At 40.4% G+C, this 21,298-nt stretch overlaps 1 protein-coding gene across 2 annotated transcripts in view; it reads left to right on the forward strand.

The window, feature by feature from the left end:
• The window catches only part of GLG1 (golgi glycoprotein 1), a 93,805-nt gene that overhangs the window by 48,265 nt on the left and 24,242 nt on the right, over positions 1–21,298 (forward strand). For both annotated transcript variants that reach the window (XM_084756646.1, XM_084756647.1), the window contains exons 6-12: positions 276–347; positions 2,429–2,612; positions 3,695–3,909; positions 8,314–8,435; positions 10,350–10,451; positions 12,623–12,776; positions 16,928–17,065. In XM_084756646.1, the coding sequence (XP_084612772.1) occupies positions 276–347; positions 2,429–2,612; positions 3,695–3,909; positions 8,314–8,435; positions 10,350–10,451; positions 12,623–12,776; positions 16,928–17,065 (987 nt within the window). The remainder of the gene's footprint in view (positions 1–275; positions 348–2,428; positions 2,613–3,694; positions 3,910–8,313; positions 8,436–10,349; positions 10,452–12,622; positions 12,777–16,927; positions 17,066–21,298) is intronic.

Raw genomic sequence — 21,298 nt, forward strand, 5'->3', positions numbered from 1 at the left:
TATATATGATAGACCCCTAAACTTTGTATACACTTCACCACTGATGTGTCTTTTCTGACTTACTCCAATAGCTGGGTGATTTGTCTGTCCTTCCTTTCTGCCTGCTCTTTAGAACTTACAACACTAACTATCAGAGTCACTGATTATTAAGTTTAATGACTAGTATCAAATTGTAAGAGACTCACTCTGACGTAGTAAAAGTTCTACCTAAGACTGGATATATCACAATATAGCTACTTAACTAATAGTAATAATGTGTATGTTTTATCTTACAGACACAAGCTGGTGAAGGAAGAGTGTATAAATGCCTTTTTAACCATAAATTTGAAGAATCCATGAGTGAAAAGGTACCACGTTGGAAGGAACTAATATTTTACTAATTTCATAATGTTTTCACAAACTTCTTTCTTGGTTTCCTCTTTTTGGTATAGGTTTGAGTTATTTCTGGAACACAGTGTCATTGCCCAGACTTACCTCAAACTCAGCATAGAACCAAGGATGGCCTTGGAGTTCTGATCCTTCCTCTACCTCCCAAGTGCTGGGATTAGCCTGTGCCACCTCTCCTGGCTTTCACAGACACTCTGTTAGACACTTGTCTTGTGGTATTTAGGAATGGTTGATTTCAAAAAACCCCTCCCATACTCAGACACTAAATAGCAGAGGGTGGACAATCACGTTACTTAAATAAAATGGCCATAGTGTTTGCATGTGGCCTATCCATGTCCTCCTGTGAACTTTAAATGGTGTCTAGATTGCTTAAAATACCTCACAGTGTGGATGAGGTGTTGCTGTATGATAATTGCCGCATTTTATCGGGGATAATGACTAGAAAATCATCTATATAATTAGTACAAACACAATTTTCTTTTCCTCAGATATTTTCAAACCATGGATCTACATAACTGACTTTACTAAGATATGAATAACTGATACAGTATGTCCCCTCCAGAGTTGAGACACTTTTGTGAAGTTTATAAAGTATATTTGGGTACCTGGTGTGATGGCACATGGCTGCAATACTCTCACGTACAAGACTAAGGCAGGGAGATTTAAAGTTCCAGGCCAGTCTGGGTACATAACAATACTCCATCTTAAAAGCAAAAAAGGCATGGCAAAATCACTCAGAGGAGCCTGGCAGTGATGGTACACACCTTTAATCCCAGCACTTGGGAGGCAGAGGCAGGCGGACCTCTGTGAGTTCAAGGCCAGCCTTGTCCATGAAGTGAGTACAGGACAGCCAGGGCTCCATTATACAGGGAAATCCTGTCTTAAAAAAAAAACAAAGATTGCTCAGAGGACAGAGGCATTTGCCACCAAGCCTCATGACCTGAGTTCAATTCAGACCCCACATGATTGGAGAGACTCAACCTCTGCAGGCTGTCCTCTGACCTCCACACACGTCGTAGTTCACCCACCATCCACCCCCAAACACACATACAAAGTAAACACATAGATATTACAAACAACAACAAAATGTGTTTGTCTTAAATACATTTTTAAAAAAAGAAGAAGTTTTCATTGTGATGCCTATACAGTGAGACGGCATTCGGGAATAAAATTGGGGAAATGTTTAAATCAGAATCACATTAATGCCAGTATTGCATATTCAGATAGTGTAGACTAACCACACCAGTGTCCTTCATAAATAGACATTTGTTTAATTTTTCATTTTTATCTCATTACCATGTTCTTATTACTGCTAGTCCTGTCACTGAGTGGATTCAAGAATCTTTTTAACACTTTGAAAAATAACTAATTTTGCAATTCTATCCTTTGCTTTTTTATACAGCTATTCTGTCTTCAGAGTAATAGAAAATTCTATACAACAGAACATCCAAATAAAATATCACATGTCACTTAAAATCTTACGAAATTTATACCAGAAGTATGGTTGAAGAGGAAAGAATACTTTGTGTCAAGTTTAGTGTATTTGGACCCACCACAAATCTATGTGATGATGCCCTTATAGCACCAGTTACCTAGCAGTTTACCACATGATTCCAGAATGTCCTACTGATTTACTCTTGACTCTTTCCATACTAGAGTCAGATTTTTTATTATCATTTATTTTTATTATTTTTCATGTATGAATGTGTTGCCTGCTTGCATTTATGTATGTGGACTATGTTTGTGCCAGAGTAAGTTAGAAAAAGGCTTCAAAACTCCTGAAACTGGAGTTAATAGATAGCTGTGAGCCACCATGTCGATGCTGAAAATGGAATCTGGGTCCTCTGCAAGAGACAGAAGTGCTCTCAACTGCTGAGTCATATCTCCAGACCCTAGTGCCAGATTTTAAACAATTTTACAGATAGGCATTTTGGTTAAAAGTGCAGTTGTTGACATGCTAGGTTTTGAGTTTCTGCTTATCGGAGATAGCTGATCCATGTTAAGTCTCATTAAGGTTTCATTCCTTATACTCTTTCCTCAGTGTAGAGAAGCACTAACTACACGCCAAAAGCTCATTGCCCAGGATTATAAAGTCAGTTATTCATTGGCCAAATCCTGTAAGAGTGACTTGAAAAAATACCGGTGCAATGTGGAAAACCTCCCTCGGTCCCGGGAAGCCAGGCTGTCCTACCTTCTGATGTGCCTGGAGTCAGCTGTGCACAGAGGTGACGCTTCATCTCCTCCCCCTTTCTCCTTCTCTAGGTCACACTCTGAGGCTGCTCGTACCGTAAGTGGTACTTCCCTTCTGTGTTTCTGTTAGACCTTTTAATTTTAAGACTGTCTATATTCTTTAGAAGAATGGGATAACATGTCACATGCATTTTGGGTCAGAGTGATTTGACTTCAAATTATGGCTCTATCACTAAACTGAGTAACTTTTATGTGTTTGGATTTGGGGAGGGAGTTGTTGTTCTTTAAGTTTTCCTTGTTCACATTTATAGGTCAAAGACATCAGGGAGCTGTCATGAATATTTGAAGGATAGTCTTTTCCACAAACGTTAGCTGTGTAGGGCAACAAGGGATTGTGTTCTGTTATTTTACTGCCCCCAATAGTTTTTGTATTGATAGGTAACATGAATGAGACCATGAGTTCAGACCCCTACATTGAAGGAAGGAAGGAAGGAAGGAAGGAAAGAAAGAAAGAAAAAGACAAAAGGGCTTCCTTTGGCAAAACATTTGCATTATTAATTTATAAGATCTGTACTACAACCCTACAGAATAAACTAGGTCTCTGGAGGCTAAGCTTGCTTTATGTTGCTAAAGCTTTTGCTAAGTTCTAAGCTTTTCAATCTAGATATCAATTCCATCCAGAAAGATTGTATTATTCTTTTGCAGACAAAAATGTGTTTTTTAATTTGTAGAGATTTATGGTCCTCATGCTCACATATCGTAACTGTTTTTTTTTTTTTATTTTACTAATTTATTCATGTTACATCTCAATGGTTATCCCATCCCTTGTATCCTCCCATTCCTCCCTCCCTCCCATTTTCTCCTTACTCCCCTCCCCTATGACTGTGACTGAAGGGGACCTCCTCCCCCTGTGTATGTTCATAGGGTATCAAGTTTCTTCTTGGTAGCCTGCTATCCTTCCTCTGAGTGCCACCAGGCCTCCCCATCCAGGGGACGTGGTCAAATATGAGGCATCAGAGTATGTGTGAAAGTCAGACCCCAATCTCCACTCACCTGTGGAGAATGTCCTGTCCATTGGTAGGGATCGTAACTGTATTTTATATTTACCCCAACATAGGGCGACAAGTGAGCAGTGAGTGCCAAGGGGAGATGTTAGATTACCGACGCATGCTGATGGAAGATTTCTCTCTGAGCCCTGAGATCATCCTGAGCTGTCGAGGGGAGATTGAACATCACTGTTCAGGATTACATCGGAAAGGGCGGACCCTCCACTGTCTGATGAAAGTAGTTCGGGGTGAAAAGGGAAACCTTGGGATGAACTGCCAGCAGGCGGTAAGGAAAGTTATTTCTACTGCTACCTTGACTATTGTCTTAATTAGAATTACTGTTGCTGTGATGAAACACCATAACCAAAAACAATCTGGGAAGAAAAAGGTTTACTTTAAATGCTTATTCTTTCACATAGTTCATCATTGAAGGAAGCCAGGGGAGGAATTCAAGCAGGAACCTGGAGGCGGGAGCTGATATAGAGGCCATAGGGGAGTGCTGCTTACTGACTTGCCCCTTGTAGCCACCTACACAGCTGCTCGACCTGCTTTTTTATAGGACCCAGGACCACCTGCCCAGAGTGCACCACCCACAGTGGCACACCCTCACCCCATCAATCGCTGATTAAGAAAATGCCCTACAGGCTTGCCCACAGCCTGTTCTTCCCGAGGCGTTTTAACTGAAGTTTCCTTCTCTCAAGTGACTCTAGCTTGTGTCAAGGCGATGTCACATTTTGTCAGACAGAGAACCTTTACCTGTCACTTAAATGCCTTCTCTGACATCACAATGAACATCAGGTACTAATGGTACACAACAATGTTTTTTATGGGCAAGTTTTAATAAGGATGTAGAAGTTGGTATACAACATAGCTTGAGTTCATAATCAATAAAAACTACTGTGGAGTTAAGTAAAGAAAATCCATTGTTTCTCTGCTCTGAAGAACTTGCCAAATTGACTTACTAAACTCAGAATAAAGGCAAGTCGGTTTGTGCAAAATCAAGAAAGGCTGTTTAGCAGAAGAGAACTTGCCTGTCTTAACAAGTTTGGCTGAGTTGAAATTGAGAGTTGACATGAATGAAAAAGTTACATGCCGCAAGCCTGAGGGATCTTTTTCAGAATCCCATTGTCTTTATTAATTAAATCAGGGTAACTATGAATAGAAATGTCTATCTCTCACCAGCTCGAACTTTACAAGCAAGAATATACAGGTGATTGGAAGAAAAATAAAGTGACTCATGATCCAATGTTCATAAGTAATCCAGTATCTGAAGATCATAATATAGAGTCAACAAAATACCAATATGGCATCTGTCTCATTACCTGTAACCATGTTTGCTACTTTTTGTTGGATAAATCCTTGTACAAATTAGAATCAGATGCAACCATAGCACCATCTACAATGACTTTCCCTTAGGAGACATGAAAGATACTTTAGTTTTATAACCTAAGTGACCTTAGAAAACTACAGTTCATTTTTTACTTTGTTTTGGGTATTTTTATTATAAACTAAACATTGCTTGAATTTTATTTTCTAGCTAATCATGTAAAAAATCAAAATTTTATAGTCTGAAACACAAGTTTATATAACCTTTAGATATGGAGTAAAATTTCATCTTAGCTTCTGTTAACCCTGACTAGTCTGTACCCTCTGTAGTCCTTGTTGGCAATTGCCCGAAGTGCCCTCTGTGCCAATGAATATGCCTGGCTGCAGTCCAGGATGAGTCAGGAGACAGCCTCTGCTGTATCTGCTTTTCTTCCTTAATTCCATCTAGTATGGTTGGGGAAGGAGGATGGGGGGAAAATCTATAGTCAGCCTACACCTATTGTAAAGTGTTCAGGAAAAGAAAATAAAACTGTATTGCACTCTATTTGAAGTACATAGTTCATTCCCAAGGGTTTTGGACAGTTAGCTTGTTGAAAGAACTTGAGACTCTGCTTCAAGGTAAATAAGTACCACCCACACCACCCTTTGTGCCCAGAAAGAAAGTGCTTCCAACCCAGAGGGCAGCCACAGATGGTGAGCTATGTGCTTCTGACTGCACTGAGACTAGCTTAGGGAAGAAACCATTCCATTTTCATTCTATGGACTTATTAAAAGGCTTCTTTCCACAAAAATTAAAGACCATTTCTCCAAATGGAGAGAGTCTTCCTTTGTCTTTTGTATTATCTCACCTTAGTCAAATGGAAGAATGCTTTAAAGTATTTGCGTGGGTCTTTCACTTTGACATTTTTCTTCCTTGATACAGCAGACCTCAGTACCTGTACCTGTCTCTGCTTGGATTAATTCAGTGATCAGCAACTACTGACTTGTGAAGTGTATGAATAGCATTATCTTTTGTTTGTTTGTTTGTTTGTTTTTTGGGTTTTTTTGTTTTTGTTTTTTTTGAGACAGGGTTTCCCTGTGTAGCCTTGGCTGTCCTGGACTAACTTTGTAGACCAGGCTGGCCTCAAACTCCCAGGGATCCACCTGCCTCTGCCTCCTGAGTGCTGGGATGAAAGGCGTGCGCCACCACCGCCCGCCTGGATAGTATTATCTTAATGAGAATACATTCCTCCAAGCTTAGCACGAGTAGCAACTATTAAGTTCTCTTGGGTCATGATGAATGGAGTTCAACCCGTGCTTTCTCATGCCAGAGATGATTGTATGTTTTCTCTAGGCAAATTCTCTCTGAAGCTTTTCTCCAGGGTTTTTTGTTAGTGTCGGGGGCCAGAATACATGTATAATTATAACATCAGCTTATATTTTTACTTTTGTTTTTGTTTTTGAGACAGGATCTCTCTATGTAGTTCTGGCTGTCCTAGAACTTGCTATGCCTGCCTCTGCCTCCCAAGGCCTGGGATTAAAGGCATTCATCACTGCACCTAACTCAGTTTGAATTCTAATCATGCATTTTCCACACTCCAGTCACTGAATTCTAGAATGGCAATGATTCCTTGAATTGTTAGCCTAGTCGACTCTGTGGGACATTAGAAAAAGATGTCATAATTTACTCACAAAGTAGTTTTTCTACCAGCAAACTACAATATTCTATACCTTCCATCCCAGAATATTGATATTTTCTTTCTTATTTCTCTCTTAATAACTCTTGATAATATAATTGGGATCTTTCCTTATTTCCTTTTACCCACAATCTATAATAAATATGTAAAAGGGCCAGAACCACTGTGGGATCACAGGTCAGATGTATGCAGACCGAGAAGGTGACAAGAAAGGATAAGCCAGTGACACAGGAAGTGTCCAGTTCTTAAGGGGGAGGAAGGAACTTAAAACAGTAAGGGTTATAATTTTGTTTACCTTTCTCTCATTTAAGATTCCCACTCCATGACACCATCTGCTACCCATCTGTAGTAATCATAATTTTCTATCTAAAAAATGCTTTGTAGTTTACTTACCTTGCTGTTTTTTCCTGTGTTATTAATTTCTGTCTGTGTGTCTGTCTGTTTTGGGATAGGATACACTGTGTAGCTAGCTGTCTTGGGACTCTAAACCAGGCTGGCCCCGAGTCACCTGCTACTACATCCTGAGTGCTATGATTAAAGACATGTATCACCACACTTGGCCATTTCTTAAATTCTGTAGTTAAAAGAACTAAAATTTTGGGCCAGAGAAATGGCTGTGGGATTAAGAGCACTTGTGGCTCAGAAAAGAATGAGTTCAGTTCCCAGCACCCACATTATGACTTTAAACATCTGTAGCTGTAGTCCCAAAGGATCTTCCACCCTCCTCTGGACTCCACAGGCACTGCACGTGCATGGCTTGCACCGACATACACATAAAGTAAAAAGTAAATAGTGAAAACCTTGACAGATGAACGTGTCCAGCTCTCAAAGCTACTGTTACACAGGAAGAGACCATCATCTCAGCTTGGGTCTCCTGACCCATGTCTTCTTCCGTGCTCCACCCTGAGGCCCCTGTTTTCCTGCCTTTATGCTATGGTCTAGGATGGGCCAAGTGAAAGCAGATAGAAAGAATGCAGTCTTTGTTTCAGGTATTCTACAACAAGCATTTCGTGGTAAGGCTTGTGGTGTAAAGATAGTTGGTAAAAAGTGAAAAATTATAAGCATTCTTGTTTTCTTTTTTGTCTGTCTGTCTGTCTGCTTTTGGGGGCAGGGTTTCTCTGTGTATCAGCCTTGTCTGTCCTGGAACTCAAGCTCTGTATATCAGGTGGGCCTTGAACTCAGAGCTCTGCCTGCTTCTGCCTCCAGAGTGCTGGGATTAAAGGTGTATACCACCACCTAGCACATTCTCTTCAAATACCTTAATAAAACATAGTATACTTGTTATGATACCAATGTCACTGCAACAGAATTTACAGCCATTTTTAGCATCAAAATTGTTCTCTAATTGGAGCTATCTTTTCTTTTACTCATTTCAACTCTGGCTTTCTTCTAAGCACCAGGTTGAGAAATCTGATTAGTCAAGAAGGAGCTTATATAGGCATATTCTAAAGACTTGTTTTGTGGATGCCTAGTAAAGGGTCAGAAGAAGTAAATATGCAAGTTCTACAGTGACTTCAACAGAAAACCTGGAGCAATTGGAAAATGTTCTAGCAGAGTTTTTTAACTTGGCTAGTACCTTTGGTGGAATCTTGTTTAGATTGTATTGTGATGAGCTGACCTGAGTGAGCATCTGATGATGTGCCACTGCTCTTCTCTGTGCCTAAATTACCTTTTTCCCCCCAATCCAGCTCCAGACCCTGATTCAGGAGACTGACCCTGGTGCAGATTACCGAATTGACCGAGCTTTGAATGAAGCCTGTGAGTCTGTGATACAGACAGCCTGCAAACACATCCGATCTGGAGACCCAATGTAGGTTCTCTTATGGGTAGCATTATCTATCTTGTGTCTTATTGGGCAGCACAGAGGACGTTCTCTCAAATGACTCTTGAGTCGCTGAACATCTTGACTGAAATTTTGTTGAGCAAGGACACATACCAAACTTTTGCTAAAACTAATATTAAAATTGAGACTTCTGATGTGCCTCACTCACGATGTGGAGATACCTAAACCCAAAACTGTGGTGGTATTTGTTGACAGTGACTGGGCACATGTGGACCTCTCTATTAGTCACTGAGTAACTCTTCCTGTAATGCAGTGATACTCAGGATAAAGTGACATGTACACTGACACTTGCCTTTTCATCCTTTTGCATACTGTCTCATTGTGCACATTGTTTACTGCAAAGCCATCAGAAAGTAGTTAATCATAACTGAGACTGAAAAGAAAATGTGGTATTTAGAAGCTATGGTCATAGGCACACTAAATAGTGACATTTTATCCAAGATATCAGAAAGCTAATTAAATGCTTAAGTTATTATAAAGTATTTGATTTTTATTTGTTTTATTCCATATGATGTGAAAACAGTTCCTAAAACCAGGTTCAAGTAGGTAGAGGCTTCTTGTTCTATATAACTCTATAGCTTGTACCTGGCAATGCCAAACAATACAATGAATACCGTCCAGGTGTACCACCAGTCTTCTGTGTGAAAGCTGTTGCTGTTCGTGTTGCAGTAGGGAATTAAAGCTTAAAGCTTTTTGTTTTATTTTACTTTTGAGACAGTTTATGTAACACTGGCTATACTAGAAAGAACTCTGTAGAGTAGACTGGCCTTGAACTCAGAGATGCACCTGCCTATACCTTCTGAGTGCTGCGATTAAAGGTGTGTGCCACTACACCTAACAATTTAAAGCATTTTTACCTTGTAAAAGAAGTAGATGGGTATATTTAGATGAACTATTTTATAGTATAATAACTATGTCATCTAGAAAAGGGACAAGGGAAAAGAAGGAGATTCATTTTATGTGTATGGATGTTTTCCCTGAAGGCAAGTCTATGCACTACTTGCTTGCCTACTAACACACAGTAGCCAGAAGAGGGTGTCAGATTCCCTGGAACCAGACAGTTATGAGGGTGCTAGGAATTGAGCTGAGTTCTGTTGAAGAGCAACCAGTGCTCTTAAACACTGATACATCTCTCTGTCCTCAACACTTTTGACTAAATACATAAGTAGCCCTTTGCTGGTCTTGATTTAAACAAACTTTTTTGGGTGAGCGGGGTTTCAAGATAGGGTTTATCTGTGTTAGCCTTGGCTGTCCTGGTCTACAGTGATCCTCCTGCCTCTGCCTCTGCCTCCTGAGTGCTGGGGTTAAAGGCGTCCACCACCACGCCCAGCCTTAAGCAAACATTTTAAAAGATATTTGAAAATGTTTGAGTGGTTAGGACACCAGGGTTTAGTTGTTTGTTTTCTTATGTTTGTTTTTCGAGACAGAGTTTTTCTGTGTAGCCCTGGCTGTCCGGTAATACTCTGTAGACCAGGTTCTCCTCGAATTCAGAGATGATCCTCCTGCCTCTACCTCACAAATGCTAGGATTAAAGGCACGCACCACCATGGCCTGGCCTGGCCTAGGTTTTTTTTTATATAAAGGATAATGGTCTCAAATTTTAAACAAATAGGCTGAAGTATTTACTGAGATTTACTTCCGTTATCAAGAAGAGACACTGAGTTAAAACAAATTTGGTTATAGGTTCACAAATGCTCTAAAAGGTGGCCAATACACTATTCTCTACTTCTGTATAATAATTATTGTCAAGGTCAGTTAATTTGTATGATTCTCAGAAAAATAAATCATATTGCCCTAGGAGAATACTGTATTGAAATGAGAGTTTTGGAGCCTGTCATCAAAATATTTTTTTCATTACAATTTCACCTCTTTAATGACCAGGATTCTTTCATGTCTGATGGAACATTTATATACAGAGAAAATGGTGGAAGACTGTGAACACCGTCTCTTAGAGCTGCAGTATTTTATCTCTCGGGATTGGAAGTGAGTATTTTAAAATAAGGCACTGCCTCATTCTGTTCCCTTGTCAGTATCATATGGATGGGTATGCATTTGGGAAGAACTTAATAGTTTTATCAGTATGTACATATGCATGATGTGTGTCAGTTTGTTTGCCACAGTGAGCCTGTGGGAGTTAGAGAACAATTTTATGGAGTCTGTTCTCTTCCCTCTGCTCGTATATAGGGTCTGAGTATAAAAATAGGACCACTAGGCTTATACTATAAAATGCTTTACCCAGTGAACCATCTTACCAGCCCAGATATGTTTTTCTGCTTGTTTTGTTTGTTTGTTTGGCCCAGATATGTTTTTCTGCTTGTTTTGTTTGTTTGTTTTTTGATTTTTCAAGATAGGGTTTCTCTGTATAACAGTCCTCACTGTCCTGGAACTTTCTATGTAGACCAGGCTAGTCTGGAATTCACAGAAATCCACCTGCATCTTCCTCCTCAGTGCTGGATTAAAGGCATGCACTACCATACCTGGCCCACATGTGTTTTAAAACCCAGGCCTTCATACTTGCAATATACACTCCTCTTTACTAAGTTGCATCCCCACACCACACTTTTATATTTTATGATATCAGTAACAAATTAACAAATTCTTTTCAAATTCTAGGATAGCTAACTATCTGTAGCCACAAGAAAACCTATTCTTACTACTTGTGGAGCTGTGTCTAAAAGCAGGGTCACCCACTGCCAGTCTGTACCAAGCACCCCCATTCACCACTACTTTGGAAGTTGAATTCAAACTGTTTTTAATACCACAGGAGAAAGAGAGAGTGTCCTGGTACTTGTGCAGACAGAAAGAACATCTTCAGATTCAACTCTAAAAAGATAACAGTGCATAAATAGCAGTTTAAATTTTTTTTTTTTGTAACCCCTCTCTCATCCTGTTGGCAAAATAAAAAGAAAGGATGAACAAGGAGCGAGCTCTCATGCAATCAGAGTCGCTGAAGACTATTGGCTGTGTTCACCTCTTCTCTCTGTACTTTGTTCTCTTCTCCATCTCCAGCGCTGCGGACACTGGGTTCCCCTGCTGCTTCCGCCTTCATAAGCTGCTTCCTGTTTAACTTACTGAAATCATTATCCTGTGGTCTTTACTCTTTTTGATGATTGATTTATGTTTTATTGACATGCATCAATGGGAAAAAGTTACTTACGGTTTGATGTGGTTTTTATAGATTAGTCTGGAAGGCCAGACATTGTGGCACATGAGTGCATATGTATATAATGCAGGCTGAGGCGGGTATATTGCAGGTCCAGGACAGCCCTTGGCTACATCACAAGACCCTGTTTCAAACAAATAGGTATGGAAAGGATCAAAGGAAACTGGATGATAGCTTTCCTGAGCTTCCTCAGGTCATCTGAACTAAACTAATCACAACAGTGATTTCTCCTCCTTTCAACTCATTGTCCCGTGATCAAATATGAGCTTCATAATCTCATTAAAGCTTAGTGTTAGCTTCTCTCCTCCCATTAGAAAGCTTTCCCTACAGTTGACAGTAAAATGTGACCAGATTCAGGCATCCCTTAACTGATTTGGAGAAGAGCAGCAGGTTCAATACATGACCCATACCCTCAGATGATTTAGTATTAAATAAATGTCTTGTGATCTGATAAGCAATTTTCAGGTGAATTAAAGAAACCACTGCATTATCTTCCATATGAAGAGGAAGGCAGTGTCCTGAGTAGGAGACTGTTTTTCCTGTCATTTCCTGATCCTGTTGAAGCTAATGTATCATAGGATTCATTGCATTCATCCCAGGAAAAAGTGCTTAGCGAAAAATTAGGAATTGCCTAAGCTAGCAGCAAATCTGCTTTGACTGCTTGCTGCCTGACCTGCTAAGTCTTAGAGCAACAGCAGGTACCCGGGTGATGTCTTCTGCATGAAGGTTAACGAATTTCTATAAATTGACTCTCATGGCATTATGAGTGGCATTCAGAGTCAGATGTGGCTGCTTGTGCCTGTCATCTCATTTTAGGAAGTGGAAGTAGGCGGGTCCGGAGTTCATCCTCCACCACACAGCAGCATCAAAGCCAGCCTGAGTTATATCATCTGAAAGGGCGGAGGGGGGCTGGGGGCAGCAGAAACCCTCAGCATGTGTGAGAAGGAAAATGTGGGAAGTAGTGCTTCTCTTTCAACTCTTGTCCTTCTAGGTTGGACCCTGTTTTATACCGAAAATGCCAGGGAGATGCTTCTCGCCTTTGCCATACCCATGGTTGGAATGAAACCAGTGAACTTATGCCTCCTGGAGCTGTGTTTTCTTGCTTATATAGACATGCCTACCGTACAGAAGAACAAGGAAGGAGGGTATGCTGTCACCCTTGGTTTCTTTCCACTGTGGTTTGTTTGTTTCCTACCTGTGGTTCTGGTTTCTGTCATCACAAGGAAGCCTTTAGGTTTATGTGTGGGCTGGGAGGGCGCTGTACTATAGAAATGGAATCCTTCACTGGTATCCCTGAGGTACAGTTGTTCCACCAGCTTCTTTCCTGTGTGTTGGTTTGTTTTTGGTTTTTTGATTGATTTATTGCTTTTATTTATAGATATCTTTTTTAACAGAAAAAATTTTAATAACATATGTACATACATTCAGAGGACTTTAAACAAGACATAGCATAAAATTGCAAAAGAAAAAATAAACATTGCATCTACTGCCTAAGAGCTAGTAGATTAACTGACTGACAAGAATGCCCCAGGGAAACTGAGGCACAGATGATGAGACACGCCTGCACCTTCGAGTAGGCATACCCACCAAGATAGAACTGTGCTGATTGGCTCACCCTTGCCTCCCCAGAGACAAGTCAAGTCAGTTCTGCAACTCAGCTGCTTGTCAATCAGTCACTTTTTAAATTTAAAAAACTACTCTTGGTTTAAAGACTCCACATATTGTTACTGGCCAGCAAAAGGCAAATGCTTCAACAGAGCCTGGATAGTACACACACACACACACACACACACACACACACACTGTCAAAAGCAAGCTACTACTTGCATTCAAAACAAAACAAAATGCCAAACCTGCCAAACGTGACAAAAGCACTGCTGCCATCAGGAGATAAGACAAAACAAACAACACACAAAAAAAACCAAACGCACAAATGCTGACTTCAGTGCTACACAGATGATTGTGCACAGAAAGGCTCTTCACCTAACATGTTATATCAGATCTGTGTTTTCAGATAGATATGTTTTTGTTTGTTTGTTTGTTTTACAGTCTATGGTAAATATAAAAATAAGGTGTCATTTTATATTGCTAAATTGTAATGTAGAATTACATAAAATAACAATAAATTTAAATTAGGTGATTAATTATAAACATGTCATTGCATACATTTGCCAAACTATCTTTTTAGCTTCTCAACTAACTTCTTTTTTTATTTTTAAAATTACTTTATTTCTGTACATATACATTATTATTATCACACATGCATACAATAGATTACCTATGGCAAGAAGAACCGTGACATAATCAGGAATTCTATAGATTCTTAATGTTTTGACTATTTGTATTTGACAGCCTTGAAGAAGACATCTTTCCTACCTTGATGCATCTAAATTTCTGAATATAAATCAATCTCCATCACATATTGTCATTATCAACTTAGAACACCTATCTAGACCTAAAAACACCTAACCCCTAAACAATCAAACTTCATTGTAAAACTAAGCTACCTGGTCTTCAACTCCCTCAGAGACCTGAGAAGGAGTTAACTTGATTATCTGAGTATGCTGGGAGTGCAGGTTTGTAGCTTTCCAAATGAAAAGATGACAGAGACAGTTTGCTACCTGAATAGTCACCCAAAAATCTCTATAACGTTGGAGCATCTTCTTCAGCCCTTCTGGCCCAATATATCTGACAGACATATTTGTGAGGCAGGAATTCTTGAGGGCATGCTTACCCTATCTTGGCAGAGTTTGGCCAATGACTCTGCCTGCATCCAAGCCTTTCTCGTTACTTTTTCAAAATTCAAATTGCAAATGGACAATTAAATTCTGCTGTTCTAACTTAATCTAGCTTTAAAATTTTATTAGAAGCTTTTTAGCTGGGATACAAATGGTTCTTTAGGCTCCTGCCTTTGGCAGCTAAACACAAATGCTTTATATTAGTGAGACCTCTCTGGCATTGCACTGGTTGGGGGCAGAAGCTTCCAAGGGAGCTTCTTGGCATTTCTCTGCCCCAATAGCCTTTGAGATATTTGTGTGAGTTTAGTTGTCTTCTGGTGCCACCCAGGCATGCTGCTTGCTCTTATTCGGAGACCCTATTGAGTGTCATTTCTGCATATGTTACAGATTGTAGTCATGTTATCACTTTAGATACCTGAGTACAGATACCCGTTCTGAGCCTAGTCTGTCTAGGATTCAGACCCAGGAGGTACAATTAGAAAACGTCATACTTTAGTTGCTAAAAGCCTAACCCAGTTGTTACATGTGCGTGTGCTTGCGTGTGTGTGTGTGTGTGTGTGTGTGTGTGTGTGTGTGTGTGTGTGTGTTTCTCAAGAGACGGTTTCTCTGTGTAGACTTGACTATCCTGGAAATAGCTCTGTAGACCAGCTGGCCTCAAACTCACAGAGATCCACCAGTGTCTGCCTCTGAACTGCTGGAATTGAAGGCTTGTGCCACCGTTGCCCGGCTCAGCTTTTGTTGTTGTTGTTGTTGTTTGTTTGTTTGTTTTGTTTTTTTGTTTTTTGTTTTTGTTTTTCAAGACACATTTTCTCTGTGTAGCCTTTACTGTCCTGGACTCATTTTGTAGACCAGGCTGGCCTCAAACTCACAGCCATCTGCCTGCCTCTGCCTCCCAAAGTGCTGGGATTAAAGGCGTGTGCCCTGCTTTGTTTGTTTTATAGAGACAGGGTTTCTCTGTGTAATAGCTCTAGCTGTCCTGGAACTTGTTCTGTAGACCTGGCTGGCCTTGAACTCACAGAAATCCACCTGCCTCTGCCTCCCAAGTGCTGGGATTAAAGGCGTGTGCCACCACTGCCCAGCTCTGGCTCAGTTTTTATTCTGCCATATCAGATGCCCCTATATCCTGGTACCTCCATTAGTCACACAGTAGGAGGTTCTTTCTCTTGTAAATAAAGAACAAAATCCCTTATGCTAACTTTTTAGACTTTTTAATTACATTTTTATTTTGTGTTGTACCCAAACACACACACACAAACACACACACACACACACACACACACACACACACACACACACACACACACCATAGCATGCATGTAGAAGCCAGAAGACAACTTGCAAAAGTTTGTTTCTTTTTCCACAATGTAAGTCCCAGGGAGTTTTGGGCTCAGTGGAGTGCCTTTACCCCTAAGGCATCTCTCCATACCCCTCATGCTAGCTTTTAAAACATGATTTTTAAAGAATTGAACTGAGGGTTGGAGAGATGGCTCAGCGATTAAGAGCACTGACTGCTCTTCCAGAAGACCTGGGTTCAATTTCCCAGCACTCACATAGCAGCTTACAACTGTCTAACTTCAGGGAATCTGACACCCTCAAATCAACAGACATGCAGTCAAAACACCAATGTACATAACATATAAATAAATTGAACTGAAATTCACAGAACATAAAATTAATCCTTTTAAGGAAAAATGTTCAGTGACATTTGACACCTTCACAGTATTGTACAAATATTGTCAAAATAGTCAATGACTCTGAAAGGGAAGTCTTGGGCCTGGCTCAGTGGATAAATGTGCTTGTTGCAGAGCCTTGTGCCCTGAGTTCAGCGTCTACAGTCCATGTAATAGAAGGAAAGGACTAACTCCTGTAAGTTGTTCTCTGATGTCCACACGTGCCATGCACTTGTACAACTACTATACACACAGTCACAAATAAGCAAATAATAAAACAGATGTAATTTAAAACATAATAAAATGAAGCCCCATACCCACTAAGGAATTGTATCGACGTCCCTACCTCAAGTGTGTACGTGTTAGGATGAGACGCTGACTATACTGTGTCTATTGATGACACCTTTTTTTATGAGCATCCAAAATTATTAGTTTTCACTTTCTGTTCATTCCGTGTAAATCACCTAGAATACACGGCCTTGACTATATTATATATTTATGATGTTCTGTTGTTTCCTACATGCAGCATGTATGTATAAATCTTGCCTGAATCAGATTAGTATTTTACTCATAATCGAAATTCCTAGGTAATCTTATAAACACAACCCTAATTTGAACAGATCTAATTCACCCTTTTTCAGGATTCTTTCAGAAAAGGACACCATTTTTTTAATAGTTTAATGAAAAATGCTAATTTATAACTAACTATTGTAGAGATTTGAACTTCTACCAGCTTTCAAAGCATTTAGTTCTTATCCTAGAAAATATAATTTCATATGAAGTTTGGGGAGTAAACTATAAAGCTAGTTATTAGTTTGCTCTGTCTAGGGACTTCATGTGTTTATTTTTATAACCTTTAAAGTCTCTTGCTCATTCTATCTCATGTAGCTTTCACGAGAATGCCGAGCTGAAGTCCAGAGGATCCTACACCAGCGTGCCATGGATGTTAAGCTGGATCCTGCCCTCCAGGACAAGTGCCTGATAGATCTTGGGAAATGGTGTAGTGAGAAAACAGAAACCGGGCAGGTTGGTGACAAGGTTTCCATCTGCTTTTCCTAATCATAATGTTAGTGACTTAGACTTAATATAAGCACCCATGAAGTCTGTCTCAGTGTTTGCTGGCGTGACTGTTATGTCCAGTATTCTTCCTAGATGAAACCCACCAGAGGGATTTTTTTGTTTCTTACCTAAGAATAGTTATATTTTTCATATTTTAGTCTTATGGTTATGTTATTTTTAGAGTTGGTTATTTTTCCTCTTTGTGTAAAGTTTAAAACCAAAGGGGCTAGGAAAATAGCTCAGAGGTTAAGAGTGCCTGCTGCTCTCCAGAGGACTCCAGTTCAGGTCTCAGCATCCACATGGTGGCTCACGGCCACCTGTAACTCCAGTTCCAGCTCCAATGTCTTCTTCTGACTTTCACAGGCCCAGGCAGGCATATGTTGCAAATACATACATTCAGGAAAACCACATATATTTAAACTAAAATAAATCTAAAAATGTTTAAAAAGAAAGAAATCTTAGAGTCCAAGTATATCCTAGTTTGACAGGTATGTAAGAGTTTGTGGTAGGCCTTTTTTGTACTAGACATTACATTTTCCTTAACATTTCCTTACCTTTTCTTTCCTCGTTTTTAGTTCTTTTAAAATTCATTTTATTTTCTTTAAAAAATTTTTTTCTAACATTTATTGACTGAATTCCATCCTTTTGTGATAGCAAGGTATGATATATTCACACACACACCCAGCTGTGTGCTGTGGATCAAGAGATAACGTGCTAACCCTAGAACAAGGTGCATAGAAATGGAGTTATTTTTCCACAGTTGACTAAATTGAGGTTTAGAGAAGAAAAACTTCCTTACTAAAAATTCAAGACTAAAGCCGGACACGGTGGCGCACACCTGTTAATCCCAGCACTCAGGAGGCAGAGGCAGGCAGATCGTTGTGAGTTCATGGCCAGCCTAGTCTACAAAGCGAGTGCCGGACAACCAAGGCTACACAGAGAAACCCTGTCTTGAAAAACAAAAACAAAAAGCCCTTCAGACTAGGGGCTGGAGAGATTAAGAGGCTCTTCCAGAGGTCCTGAGTTTAATTCCCAGCAACCACGTGGTGTCTCATCTGATGCCCTCTTCTGGCATGCAGGTGTACAGATTGAGCGCTCATATACAAAATAAATAAATAAATAAGTAACCTCAAGACTAATTCTAACTAACCGTTATAACCTCTCCACAAAGAATAAACCAAAAAAGAATAGCCTCTATATTTATGTGCCTGCTGTGACCAGTCCCTAAGACTATGTGTCTACTTCAGAAAAAGTGTGACTGAAAGTTATGAGTAAGACAGTAAGTATGACTTCATCATGGAGCAGGATAATCATTGAACAGCGGGTGCTTGCTTAGAGACACCGTAATGTTAGAATCAGGACTGAACTTAGGCTTTTAGGCTTCATTTATAGCATGACAGACCCCTTCTGGGATTTTCAAAATCATACAGAGCTAGACATGGTAGCACGTGCTTATAATTTCGAGAGCACTTGGGAGGTGGAAGCAGGATGAAAAGATAGCTTTGGCAGCCGTGCATGCTCACACCTTTAATCCCAGCACTCAGGAGGCAGAAAATCTCTGTGGATTTGAAGCTAGCCTGGTCTACACCATGAAATCCTGTCTCAAAAAACAAAAGTAACAAAAAGATAGTCTTTGGCTACATAAGAGAATTTGGAGCCAGCCTGAGACTTTGTTTCAAACAATACTGACTAAACACAGCCCAGTTGGTAAAGTGGGTATTGTGTAAGCATAGGTTTGACCCAAGAGAAAGAGCTGGATAAGATAGCCCACGTTTACAGTCCCAGTACCGGGGAAGCGGAATCAGGCAGGTTCCTGGAGCTTACTGTGAGACCAATGTGGCCAAATTGGCAATCCCCCACATCCCAGTGAGAGACCTTGTCTCACAAAGGGTTTGACAATTACTGAGAAACAACACCCAAGGTTGACCTCTAGTCTGCATATGCACGTGTACACACGCCTACACAGGGAGAGGATACAAGGCACTCCCCTTCCCTGAAGATTAGTCAGTTAATAGCTGTGAAGAGAATTTTTTTTACCCATTTTTTTGTAGACCAGGCTAGCCTCAAACTCACAGTGATCCACCTGCCTCTGCTTCCCTGAGTGCTGGGATTAAAGATGTGTGCCACCACACCTGGTTTATTCTATATTTACTGAGATATGATATCATTATGTAGCCTTAACTGGCTTGGAACTTTCTACATACACCAGGCTGGCCTCATACAAAGAGATCTTTCTGCCTCTGCATACCTGAGTGCTGAGATTAAAAGTGTGTGCTATTGTATCCATGATATTTTCTTCAGTAGTGTTAAGTATTATAGTTTGTGGGAGAAAGGTATTCTGGCAGTCAGGATCCAAGGAATACTACAGAGTTACACTGCTCAACAAACCTTGTGAGATTTGTAGGAGAAAACACAGGAGGGTGGCTGCCTCTGCTAGGGAGAGAAACAGCAGAGAAGTGAGCCGAAGGCAGGGTTCTAAGGGTGGAGTTTTCTAGGCTTGCCTTGGATTGGTGAGATTTTGAGGCCTGCTCTTGGGCTTGGCTGTATTCTGGGGATGGGGCCTGGTGGTAGAGGTCCTCAGGGGCCTTTCAAGTAGTATAGGCACTCATAATTTGCCCGTGCTTCTGTAAATGAACCCTTACTTATGCTTCTATAAGCAACCTAAATTATTGGGTCACATACAGAGACAGAATTGTCATGTTGAAATCAGACATTTTATCAAAGCTATTGGCTGTAGGAATATAATTTTCATCACTTGTTTCCTGAGCCTGCTTGAATTCTGTTGGTTTTATGGCTACAAAATGCGTATAGTTTAGCTTTCTGCTGCCTCTAATAGAACAATATTGTGTTGATAGAGAATCCAGAAAAGGTTTGCTTCCCACTGTTCTGTGGACCCTCAGAAACCTGCACTGTGCTGTGCCCATGGCTGGAATGGAGTACATGGATAAGATTTATTTTACTTGCAGAAGTTCGGTACATTTTTTTCTGGGTTGTCCTTCTCCCTGATTCTGGCTGTGGTAGTTCCTCCAGTCCTTCTCCTGTCTTCCTTCTTATTCTAGTTCTAAAGCAGAGATTCCTGAAGAATGGACAGTATGTTGACTCTGATCTCTTGACAGAGCACTCTGCTGAGAAGGAGCTTTTGATAACTTTAGGAGGGTGACTTGGTACTGTGCTTACAATCTAAGCAGCTGAAAATAATAGTGAAAGGGGCAGCATCCACTCAGTGTGTAAAGCCCAGGAGAAAAACCCAGTAGGTACCAGATCTTAGTGTGCTCACTTGCTTTAAGAGGGCCCTCTTGCCGAGTGTGGTGGCACATACCTGTAATCCTAGTACTCGGGAGGCAGAGGCAGGTGGATCTCTGAGTTCTAGGCCAGCCTGGTCTACAAAGTGAGTTCCAGGTCAGCCAGGCCTGTTAGACAGAGAAACCCTGTCTCAGAACAAGAGGTCTCTCTTGATCTAGGCTGGGCCAGAGTTTTAATGTAACCTCTTCATTCCTTGTGAAGTTATCTATGGGTCACCTTTAAATGTGCTTGTTAAGTAAGCCTGAAAACATGTTTAATCTTTGGCACTGAAATTTGAGGGAAAGAACCAAATTCCAAAAGTTGTCCCCTGACTTCATGTATACCTTGACATGTACATGTGCACACACACTCATACTCACAGCATTCACATGGTCATAAGCAAACAATACAATTTTGTGAGTGTGTGTTGTGTATGTGTGTGTGTTTAAAGATTTGTTTATTTATTATGTATAGTGTTCTGTCTCCATGCGTGCCAAAAGAGGGCACCAGATCTCATAAATGGCTGAGAGTCACCATATGGGTGCTGAGAATTGAACTAAGGATCTCTGGAAGAGCAGCCAGTGTTCTTATCCTCTGAGCATCTCTCCAACCATTTGTTTGTTTGTTTTTTGAGACAATGTTTCTCTGCGTAGCCTTGGCTGTCCTGGACTCTCTTTGTAGACCAAGCTAGCCTTGAACTCACAGATCCGCCTGCCTCTGCCTCTGGGATTACAGGTGTGTGCCACTGCTGCCAGCTAACATAATAAATTTTAAGTGTAGATTTTAAATGGAAGGTAAAAAAATGATCAAAACACATACTGAAAATGGAGTGATAGGATGTTAATAAAATAAAATAATAGTGTGTTGTTAAAGAGTAAAGAGCACTGGAGTGTGTGAGTTCAGTTTCCAGCACCTGCT

This window comes from Acomys minous (assembly GCF_964271855.1).
Source record: "Acomys minous genome assembly, chromosome: 14".
NCBI lineage: Eukaryota > Metazoa > Chordata > Mammalia > Rodentia > Muridae > Acomys > Acomys minous.